Source organism: Phocoena phocoena, chromosome 13 (assembly GCF_963924675.1).
Source record: "Phocoena phocoena chromosome 13, mPhoPho1.1, whole genome shotgun sequence".
Taxonomy (NCBI): Eukaryota; Metazoa; Chordata; class Mammalia; order Artiodactyla; family Phocoenidae; genus Phocoena; species Phocoena phocoena.
The window spans coordinates 74,317,713-74,330,070 of record NC_089231.1 but is presented as its reverse complement, the minus strand read 5'-3'; the positions used below and the strand labels follow the sequence as shown (position 1 = coordinate 74,330,070).

Below are 12,358 nucleotides of genomic sequence, written 5' to 3'. Positions count from 1 at the left end.
TGTATGACTCAAGCCAAAAGTTAAAAGCAGCATCACATGTCTTTTGAGCTTTTCTTCACCCCAGGTAGCCAGCTGAAATAAGAAAGTGATCAAAGTAAACTTAAAAATCAGAACTCATTTTCTTAAGGAAATTCTCAACTCTGCAACTCACCCACACAGAGCAAGTGGATAATTGATACTGAATACAATAATGGCAAATTGTATGCATGCTTCCTAAAATAAGCAGAACTATACCACAGTGGTTGGCAAGGAGGCTTAAAATAAATAAATAAAGAGATAGATAAATAAGTAAGTAAGTAAATAAAAATAACAGAATTCCTTACCACAAAGGACTCACTTTTAATCATCATTTGAAATAATACCAGATGACTATGCTTCACACCCTCAAGAATGTGTTCTGAAAAGACTAAACCCTAAAAGTTACGTTGTTAGGGTTCAATTTTTAGTGAGCTGCAGCATAACTAAAGTTGGTAAATTTATCCTCTTGGGACATTCCCATTTTTATGAGAGCAATTGCATGTGATACTGTATATTTTCTCAGTTTTGTACAATGATTCTATACCTTAAATGACTTCCCTGGTGTTCATTTCAAGGAGAAAAAGAAATTGGCAAAAAACAAAACAAAACAAAAATCCCCAGCACATCTCTGACTTTCTCCATAGTTCCCCCTTTAACTGGCCAAAACGTGGACAAATCTAAAACCCCCATTCCCTTGCTAACTGACTGAGACAGCTGGCTCTGATCTGACACCCTGATCAAACAATTTCCTCGCTTAATTTTTCCACTCCTTCTCCTCTGGCCTCTTCCTCTCTCTCCTATATTTGCACCCTCCCAAAAGGGAGTCCCACTTACTCAAAACTTCAAGGGAAAAACGAATGGAAGGTAAATGAGGTAAGTGGCCCAAACCTGTGTGAACAATGGACTTTTCACTCTTCTCTAGGTGGCTTTGACATAGAAAGCTTTCCCATACCCAGGAAATGGTCATGAATTCATTTCTTAAGAGTAACAGTTTGTGGTAATACCTAATTCACAATATCTATTACACAAGAATCTAATGAGCTTCCATAACCCAACTTATGTTCTGAAAATTTAATCTTAGCTTTAAAGTCAAAGTCGATTTGTATGAAAAGAAATATTTATCATGGAAGTCGCAGCTGTCTTTGATAAAAATTGTATCCTTCACTTTTCATTGTCAAAACTTTCCACAGCTGACACGAACCATCCTGATCTGTTTGCAGACATTGCAAAGGCTAGTTACCATAATGACCTAAGTGTTAAATTAAGGTCAAGAACTTTCTGGAAATGTTGTCACTACATGCTGACATATGTGACCAATATAGTGGGTGAGCTTAGGTCAATACACACTAACTTCTGTTTTCATGGTTAATTATAATAGAGATAAGGCATTTGTGTATCATTCATTCATATTTAGATGTTTACCATGGCCACATCCAAGCCATCCTAGCCCACCTCCCCAGTTTTTTAAAGGTGTCCAGCGAGTCTGTAAACTCAGTAAATGATCCCAGAGTCAGGTAACCAGCATTTTCTGAAAGTTTTCTTTGATGTTTAATTAAAACCCTCAGTGCAATTAGCGAACAATTGATCACCACTGTGATGGTTAATTTTAGGAGTCAACTTGACTGGGCTGAGATGCCCAGATAGCTGGTGAGACATTATTTCTGTGTGCGTCTGCTTCTGGAAGAGATTAGCATTTGAATCGGTAGACTGACAAAGAAGTTCACCCTCTCCAATCCGTTGAGGGCCTGAACAAAACAAAAAAACAGAGCAAAGCTCTATATGCTTTTTTTTTTTTGCTTGAGCTGGGACTTTCATCTTCTGCTGTTGGACAGTTTCTCTTCCAGTTCTCAGGCCTTTGAACTAGGAATTAGACTTACAATAGCAGCCCCCCATTTCTTGAGCTTTGGGCCTTGGACTCAATCGCACCACCAGCTTTCCTGCTTCTCCAGAAGACATATGGGCAGATGGTGGGACTTCTCAGCCTCCATAATCATGTGAGCTAATTTCTATCATAAATCTCTCTCTCTCTCTCTCTCTCTACATATATATAGATAGATAGATAGATATAGATAAAGATAGATAGATAGATAGATATCTCCTATTGGTTCTGTTTTCCAGGAGAACTGATACAACCAACCTTCAGTAAAATAACAGAGGGTATGTTATTACCTGTCTCTGGTTAAATAATTCTCTTCATTCACATTTTCTTTGTAAGTTCTATTTACCAATTGTTTAACCATATTTTGTGATTCTCTGAACCATCTGCTAGTTTTGGCAACATATACTGACTCACAATTAGAAGGCAGCAAAGTGAATGGTGGCCAGTCCATCTCTTTGCTTTAGGTCCCCTGGACCAAGCCTAGTTTGCTCCAAAAGAAACAATGTCTGTCCTAGGCTCAGACCAGCTCCATTTCATTGTTACTCTTTTGCACCTGCCCCGGAACTACCTTATACTTACTATTCCACAGCTTGCCCACACCTGGAAACCCCTAATTTAGCCCAAGAATTTCTCTCGTCTCACCCGAAGTCCTGCAAATCTCATAAAACCCCTTGAATTCACAACAAGAGCAAAAGTTCTCTTTCTGTAATGGCCCAGAATTCTTCCAAGGGACAGTAGAGAAAACTATAGACTTGAGAGGTGGCACCAAAAAAATAGGGTTTTTTCCCTATTGGCCAATCTCAGTCAATTAAATTCTACAATTTGAGAGCATTCCTTTGGATGTTGGCGATAAATTGCCAGGAAGGTTAAAACACACCTGTGTGTAATCCATTGTCATTATCAGTCATGACTTCATTGGCATCAGTCAATTTCTCATACTGGCTACAGTGACCAGTTTTTAGGAACTTGCAAGCTGGGTTATGTGAAGGCCAGAGCTTGGGGTACTTACTGCCTGTGGGGTGCTGGCTTTGTCTTGCCAGAGCACAAAATCCTGAGGGTGTGGGGTGCCTGGAAGCAGAGGGAGGGGCACTAAATGAAGAGGTAAGAATAGACAAGCCAGGTAAATCCCTCGCAACTTTGCTTGTGCTTTGAGAATAAGAGTTATGCAGAGTCCAACAGAAAAGAAGCAAATGTGTTCCTTGAGGTCAGACTTTGTCTACCAGCAAAGTTCACACGGTAATAATGCCTTGGAGAATTTCCCATCAATAATAAGATCAACATTTTTATAGTGTTTATTATGTGCGGGGCACTGTTCTCAACGCTTTACATGTGTTTATTTATTTAATCATTACAACAACTCCATAAGGTAAGCACTATTTTTTTAAACTATTTTATATTGGAGTATAGCCTGTTAACAATGTGATAGTTTCAGGTGCACAGCAAAGTGACTCAGCCATACATATACATGTATCCATTCTCCCCCAGACGCCCCTCCCATCCAGGCTGCTGCATAACATTGAGCAGATTTCCCTGTGCTATACAGTAGGTCCTTGTTGGTTATCTTTATTATTTTTATTTTTAATTAAAAAAATTTTTTTTTTTTTTTGCGGTACGCGGGCCTCTCACTGTTGCGGCCTTTCCCGTTGCGGAGCACAGGCTCCGGACGCGCAGGCTCAGCGGCCATGACTCACGGGCCCAGCTGCTACGCGGCATGTGGGATCTTCCCAGACCGGGGCACGAACCCGTGTCCCCTGCATCAGCAGGCGGACTCTCAACCACTGTGCCACCAGGGAAGCCCCTGGGTAAGCACTTTTTTTTTTTTTAATATGAGGGGTTTTTTTTTAATTTATTTATTTAATTTATTTTTGTCTGGTTGGATCTTCGTTGCTGCATGCAGGCTTTCTCTAGTTGTGGCAAACAGGGGCTACTCTTCATTGCTGTGTGAGGGCTTCTCATTGTGGTGGCTTCTCGTGTTGTGGAGCCCAGGCTCTAGGTGCATGGGCTTCAGTAGTTGTGACACATGGGCTCGGTAGCTGTGGCTCGCAGGCTCCAGAGCGCAGGCTCAGTAGTTGTGGCACGCAGGCTCAGTAGTTGTGGCTCGCGGGCTCTAGAGCACAGGCTCAGTAGTAGTGGCGTGTGGGCTTAGTTGCTCCGTGGCATGTGGGATCTTCCTGGACCAGAGCTCGAACCTGTGTCCCCTGCATTGGCAGGTAGATTCTTAACCACTGTGCCACCATGGAAACCCTAAGGTAAGCACTATTTTTAAACTCAATTTTCAGATAAGAAAACTGAGCTTCAGAGACATCTATGACCTGGCCCTGGTCTATTGTCTAAAAGGCTTTGAAATCTTTGATTTGCCAGCACATCAAGAGCAGGTCCACATTTTAGAATAGGACTCATGTTAATTAAGATTACTACGTCCAGGGACTGACTGAAAAAAAATAGCTCTTCCATGGTGACTCATGGCTTATGTTTTTAAACCTGAGCTTTGCCTCCACAAAACCAATATATCAGCTCCTATATTTGTCCTCATGTAGTGCAATGGCTTGTCCTGTTAAATTTCTGTTTGAGACTCCCTATTATATGGTATCACTGTATCAGCTATACCATAGAGCTATGCAACACAAAACACAAAATTTCAAAGTAAAACCGCAAACAATATTGTCACTACTTGTCAATTAAAAGAACAGACTTCAATCAAGAAAATAACTACATTATTCATGGGTGATAAACAAAGCAATGTGATATTGGGTTAACAACAACTTTGACAGTCTTAACATACTTGCTTTTTAAAATCTGCAAGAAACAAATGTACCAGCTGAATGCAGTTGAACAGAATCATTATAGGATTAACAGTTTTCTGACCCACTTACTAAAAAAAGCTGAATCACTCAATTGAGACCCAGGGGAAATGCAGATTATACCTTTGCCATACTTGGTTTTTCTTCAATTAAATTACATTCTGTAACCAGTTTTTGAGTCCTTGCCATCTTCTTTTCTTTTAATTGGGTGATTTCATTTGCCTTCTTGAATATAAGCCTTTGCAAATTCTTGATTTTTGTAATTGCAAATGTATAATAGAACATGCATCCAGCTTTTTTCTATGCAGTTATTTTCCAAACCCATCAGGGAGGCCTGCTTCTCTCCCTAATCCTTTCCTTTATTAGATTGGGGGTGGATGGGTGGAGTGAGCTGTCAGGAAGAGAAGTCCAATGCTCTTTGCTTATAGATGGGAACTGAGGAAGATGGGGAAAACGGTCACTCCACCTGTAGTCACCCTGGCCCAGTAAAAGAGAGGCGCTTCCATTCCCGCAGGCATGGAGCCATTGTGAGCTGTTTCCTATCACCAGGCCTTGACTAATGCTTTTCCAACTACAGAGAATAACCTTTCTCCTCCTGTCAAGTATTCTAGCCCTTCTCTTCCATCCAGTGTAGCTTCCTTTAAGGAGGTTTCTTCCAGATGAGGCCAACTCTTTTCATTTTCAAGCCCATTGATATAATTCCTGACCAACATCTCATCAACAACTCACTCTTAGAATTGCTATGTTTATACTGATTATATGCTTGTCTTATTTCCCTGGACAGGCCAAATGTCCTCGGCCATAGCCAGATCAAAGGGCATGATTGTGTGATTCTCCCTCTTTTTTCTGGCTTTCTTGTTTCTGGCAATAGCACCATCATTCTGATTCCCAGGTTAGAACCTCAGAGGCATCTCTGCATCCTTCTTTTTCCTCATTTCCACTCCCTAATCTCCAGTCAGTCTCCAAATCCTAGCAATTCTTTCTTTTCAGCCTCTCTGACATCTTTTCCCCATTTCCATCATCCCTTTCATCTAGACTCTTCCAGCAGCGTCATAACTGGCCTTCCTGATTCCCAGCTCTCACCGTGAGCTCATCCTTAACACCAGTGCCAGATGATTCTCCTCCCTGAACTACAGCTTTATTCAGATCACTTCACGATTTTAAAGTCTCCAATGGCCCCCCATTGTCTTCAACTCAGCATTCAAAGCTACATAGGTGGAAAGACCACAGGTTTTATAAGCAATCTGATCTCTGTTCTAATACCAACTCTGCCCTTCACTAGTTGCAGGATTTTGGGCAAGACCCTGACCCTCTCAGAACCTGTTTCCACATCTATAAAATGGGGGTAATAATACCCAAGTGGAAAGATTATTGTAAGTTTTAAGCTAGACAATGTAAGCCAATCCTTTGGCTACCCGTAGTTGGTACTCAATAAATGGCATCTTTCCTTCTTCTGGGAGCCAATGCCAACCTATCTTTACCTTTACAACTTTATTCTTCTTCCTTGGCTGTTCTCCAAACACAACTTCCTGCCCCGGGGTCTTTGGAGAAGCTGTTCTCTCTACTTGCCTTGCCTTCCATCTTTGCCCATATAATTCCCTATGTCCTTTAAGGGCCACAGTCATGAAGTGTTCCTTGATCAATTTTGTCAAATATTGTCAGTGGCATGCCAAGGGGGGAGGTAAGAATGTGTTGCCACTGACATTGTTTAGAATTGCCAGCTCATAGTGATAATAGAAAGCACACAGACTTTTAGTTTTATGCTACTGTATCTGATAATATCTCCCTTCTCTGAATTCCAAAAAATGCAAAGCATCATTTATAAGGTATTTAATATACTGTTTAATATAATTCAATACTGGTTATTATTATAGTTATTTCTAGTCACGTTTTCTATCCATTATTAAACTGTAAACTTTTTGAGGACAAGTATCATAACATATAAATCCTTGTTTCTCCTACATAACAGCTTCTATGCAATAAATGTTCTGGATAAATGAAGAGGTTAATATCAACCATACAGGCCAAGTTAATATGTAACACATCTGACATTCTGAGATCAAGGTGGCTTTTTTTGGCCGCACTGAGTGGTTTGTGGGATCTTAGTTCCCCAGCCAGGGATCAAACCCGTGCCCTTGGCTGTGAAAGTGTGGAGTTCTAACCACTGGACCACCAGGGAATTCCCAAGGTGGCTTTTTTTAACGTCTTATTGTGTGAGCACTGACTCTGTGCTAGGCAATGTGCTAAGTGCTTTACATACATCATTCATTATAAAAATGTATCAAGTTCCTACTCTATCAAGCACTGTGCTAGGCCTTAAGAAGACATTAGTGAACAAAATTGTTTACTTACACAATGCCTGGTGGTCAGAGAGGTTAACTAACTTACCCAGGGTTATTCAGCTAGTAACTGGGGGAGCCTCAGTTGGAAACTGGGTCTTACCCTAGCAACCATGTTCTTAACCACTATATTCTATTTCCTCTGGTGTGAGCTATAGAGAAGCCATAGGAGACTGGTGATTGCCCAGTTTGACCACACTCTCTTACACAATCAATGATGGAATCATTCTCGAGGACAGGGATTTGTATTTTCATAAATCCTAAAGGGCTTTTATAATGTTAATACCAAACCCATACCAACTTCTGATGGTTACTTAATAAATACTTACTGGCCAACTACCTTGATAACTATATAATCCAGTGGACTTCTTCATGACTTGGGAATTTCAAAGTTCACCGTAAAAAATTAATCCCCAATAAAAGCTTATTTCTCCCAGTGACTGTCAAGTATAAATTAAATTACCAATATTAACTGGTGCATTATTCCACCTGTCTTCCCAGAACACTTAACTTGCCTACATACACACCTCAGACACAAAACTACATCCTGCAGAACAGGCAATTAAACCTTGACTCTTCAGATAATGATGTTTCCTTTTATCACAGAAAGGCACCAAGAAGCCCACCTAGGCTTTTTACTAAGAGCAAGAAGGGTAGTAGTAGCAGTGATAACACAAACTATGAAAAATAGATTAAAGGCATTTTGCCTATCCACCAGCAAAAGTTTTCAGTTGTCCTGACAACTGGATGATATACTACTTCTACAATCAGTTTACTCTGAAAATGACAAAGAAAAATAAAGAGAAAATGGGGGGAGGGGAATTCACTTAAGAAACAGTTATTATGAGCAGTATCAATAGGTATAATTAACTTGCCAGCCAACAGATTAAATCAGAATGTGATGCAGAAAGAATAAGACATAACAAATATTTGGCAAATTCTTGAAATGAAATAAAACTAGGAAGTGTCTAGGGGCTTCCCTGGTGGCGCAGTGGTTGAGAGTCTGCCTGCCGTTGCAGGGGACACGGGTTCGTGCCCCGGTCTGGGAAGATCCCACGTGCCGCGGAGCGGCTGGGCCCGTGAGCCATGGCTGCTGAGCCTGCGCGTCCGGAGCCTGTGCGCCGCAACGTGAGAGGCCACAACAGTGAGACGCCCGTGTACCGCAAAAAAAAAAAAAAAAAAATTGGAAGTGTCTAAAAATAGCTTCAGATGAATGATCTATGTACAAAACACATCAGTAGTGTGTTTAGGGCCAAGATCATTGAAAAGAAGTAGGAAAATGTGAGCACAGAAAATTAAATCACAAATCTTTCTATATTTGGGCATTGGAAGACCCGAAAATACCCAACTCTTGAGCATAAAGCAGTTGTTTTCTGATGAGTTTGAGCAGTGGAGACTGCCAAATCACTAGAAGAGAGAGTGAATGTAGGGAGCAATTTAGTCAGTGTTGGGGGCGATTCAGCCCAAAACAGAAGGGTTTTGTTGTTGTTGTTGTTTATTTGTTTGTTTGCCTAAGTGGTATGGCTCTATTATGAGCTGGTTTCCAGACGCGAATTCTTAAGAGCAACCAAAGGCACCCTTGGGCTCACATCACAGCCTCTCTTGTGTATAACCCATTTATATATTTCTCAGGCAACAAATCCCATGGTCAGATTGTAGAAGCCTGTTGTTTTAGATCCGGATTTCTCAACCTCGGTGCTACTGGCATTTAGGGACAGATAATTCTTGTTGTTAGGGGTGGGTGCTGCTGTCTTATGCATTGCAGAGTGTTTAGCAGCATCTCTGGCCTCTACCCACTAGATGCCAATAGCGACCCCCATCCCCAGTTGTGAAAAGCAAAAATGTCTCCAGATACTGCCCAATGTCCCCAGGGGGCAAAATCACCCCCAGTTGAGAACCACTGGTTTAGAGGATGCAGAGATGATCATCCAGCCCAACCCTGTACCATACGGATGAGGAAACCAGAGCCCAAACACACTGAATTCCTTTCTCAAATGTACACAGCTGGTTAAACACAGATCTAATCCAGGAGCCTCAGGTCATCACTCTCAGTAACTGCACTATATGCCAACTTTAGTCATTTGCATACCACCGTCATGATTTTGCTCTACCCAGTGACACATTATTATTTATTATTTTTATTGAGTTGACTATTTTTTAACTTGATAAATTTATTTTAAAAGGAAATGGAGGGGCTTCCCTGGTGGCACAGTGGTTGAGAATACGCCTGCCAATGCAGGGGACACGGGTTCGAGCCCTGGTCTGGGAAGATCCCACATGCCGCGGAGCAGCTAAGCCCATGCGCCACAACTACTGAGCCTGTGCTCTAGAGCCTGCAAGACACAACTACTGAGCCCGCATGCCTAGAGCCTGTGCTCCACAAGAGAAGCCAGCACAATGAGAAGCCCGCGCACTGCAGCGAAGAGTAGCCCCCGCTTGCCGCAACTAGAGAAAACCCGCACACAGCAACGAAGACCCAACACAGCCAAAAATAAGTAAATAAAATAAATTTATTTTAAAAAAAAGGAAATGGGGAACTATATTCAATACCTTGTAATAGCCTATAGTGGAAAAGAACCTGAAAAAGAATACATATATAACTGAATCACTTTGCTGTATACCAGAAAACTAACACAACATTGTAAATCAATTATACTTCAATTTAAAAAAAAAAGGAAACAGGCATATAAAGGAAAAGAAGTGAGACATAAAAGATATGAAAGACCACGGTGTCAGAGGGAGAAACCTGTGCTTTGTTTTTTTTTTTTTTAAGTCCTCGCAGCTTGTAGGACCTTAGCTCCCCAACCAGGTATCAAACCTGGGCCCCTGCAATGGAAGCTCAGAGTCCTAGGACTGGTTAGTCCAGTCCTAACCACTGGACCGCCAGGGAATTCTCTGTGCTCAGTTATTTTATGTATTTATTTATCAAGCACCCACACTGTGCCTACCATGTGCCAGGCACTATTTTAAGTGCTGTACATACATGAAATCTTTTTATCTTAATAACAACCTAAAAGTAAAAGGGAAAAGGGAGTGTGGGGTGGGGTTGAGGGGACCCTGAGAGGATGAAGGGGAAGGTGGGAGGGGCTGCCAAGGTGAGAACCTAGAGATGGGAGGGGCTGGGAAGGAGTCCCAGCAGGGCACGCTGGGGCACCGTGATGGGTAGCAGAGAAAGCACACGCCTATACCAGGCAAGGCAGGGTATCTGCTAAAGACTGACACTACTGAGCATCAGCCACTGAAGTTAATGTTTTTCCCTTAAAAATCAAGTTGAGAATCAGTAGAGGTACACACACCACACTTTGCAAAATGTTGAGTCAATTCATCTCCAAAAACTATAAAAAGCTTTTGGGTAACATTTTAGGAATTTTTGAGACTTTTATGTTCCCACGACTAGTTCATAAGTAAAATATAAAACTTAAAAAAATGCACACACACTTAAAATTGCTGAATGAAAATACCAAGTGTAGAACTGCTTTATCACGTTTTGCCAGCTCCTCATGTTTCTTCCACACTTAAATTTTCAAAAACAAATTTTCTGTAATATGTTTTGTCTTTTAAACTTTCCAGTTTTTGCAGATCAGGATGCTAATAAAAATAAACAATTTGAGGAAATTCGATGAGTGTTATCATATTTGGAAATATCAGGGTTTCTAAAAAATAAAAAATTTCATGCTTTACTCTTAGTGATGTGACAGCACTTATATGGAAATCCATCCATTGCATGTTAAGATGGGTCATACCTAAGTTCACCAAAATATCCAGGTACCAAAAGCAACACTGAAGCAAATATATTATAAAGGAATATAAAAACGATGAAAATGTGAGGCTTAGTAAGAGCAAACACTTTAGAGTTAGACAGCATCATAGTATCACGTCCTAGTATATACTAGTGTTATATACCAGCATTATAGGGTCATTGTGGCGATTAAATGAGATGTCATAAAGGATTTAAGGAATTAAATGCTAAATATATTCTAGCCACTATTATTATAGTATGAAGCAGAATAAACTAAATAATAAGCTTCTTAGAAGTCCGAGGGTTTTTATATCTTTGCTTTGATGAGTTTTGAATCCTGCCACCAATTTCCATGTGGGGAGGTACTTGTTCATTCTTCTTAGCTTAGGGTTGACCTGTCTCGAATGGCTTTAAATCAGCAATTTTCGAAGTGTGGTTCATCAACTTCTGAGGTCCCAAAGAGCCTTTCAGAGGGTCAAGGAAGGAAGCACTATTTTCATAATAATTGCAATGATAGTAATTCTAATTTTATTAATAAGAGTAAAACTAATTTCATAATCTCATATTTTATTTCATAATTTCATGTTAGTAGACATAATACTAATTGTCTAATACTATTTTTGTTTTTCACTGTGTTGACATTGGCATTGGTAATGCAAAAGGAATAGTGGGTAAGTAACTCTACTGATACCTTAGCATGATTCATGACAGTGGTACCAAAGCAAGTTATTCTTCACTACTATGTGCTCACAAGAAGAAGAAGAAAAAAGCTAATTTCATTTAAAAATGTGCCTGATGAAGCAGTACTTTTATTAAATCCCAATGCTTGAGTACACATCTTTTTAATATTCCATGTGATGAAATGGAAAGTACCGATAAAGCACTTCTGCTGCATACCTAAGTATGTTGTTGTCTTGAGACAAAGCCCTTGTACCATCATTTGAATTAGGAGTTGAACTAGTCACGTTTTTCATGGAACACCGTTTATACTTGAATGAATGACAGACAGACTTTGGTATTCAGATTTGGGTATTTGGCAGATATTTACTCAAAAATGAATGTACCACCCTTTCTGGTAGTGACAACCTCCCCACGAGAACGTGCCTCTCGCAAGGGATCCCCTTCATCCCTCTCCAGAGGAGAAGAGGAAACACAAGAAGAAGCACCTGGTGCAAAGCCCCAGTTCCTATTTCATGGATGTGAAATACCCAGGATGCTATAAAATCACAACCATCTTTAGCCATGCACAAACAGTAGTTTTTTGTGTTGGCTGCTTTACTGTCCTCTGCCAGCCTACAGGAGGAATAGTAAGGCTTACAGAAGGATGCTCCTTTAGACAGAAGCAGCACTAAAAGCATCCTGAAACAAAATGAATGGGAAACCATCCCAATAAACACATTTTGGATTAAAAAAAAAAGAATGTACCAAGTCTGTCACTTCAAGGAAAACAATAGACACTATGGTTACCAATGATAAAACTGGAGCTTTCCAGTAGAAATAAGAATTTTGGAAAACTCATACACACCTCAGTGAGCTTGATAGCTTGCCAATACATAAAGACCTTTCTGATGAGATCAGTGGT

General features: G+C 40.5%; 1 protein-coding gene across 1 annotated transcript; it reads left to right on the top strand.

Annotated features, from left to right (window-relative positions):
• Positions 1 to 11,969: 11,969 nt before the first annotated feature.
• LOC136132906 (small ribosomal subunit protein eS27-like) lies at positions 11,970 to 12,128 on the top strand. The gene has a single exon (XM_065889960.1). It carries the CDS (start codon positions 11,970 to 11,972, stop codon positions 12,126 to 12,128), a length of 159 nt encoding a protein of 52 aa, XP_065746032.1.
• Positions 12,129 to 12,358: the final 230 nt, after the last annotated feature.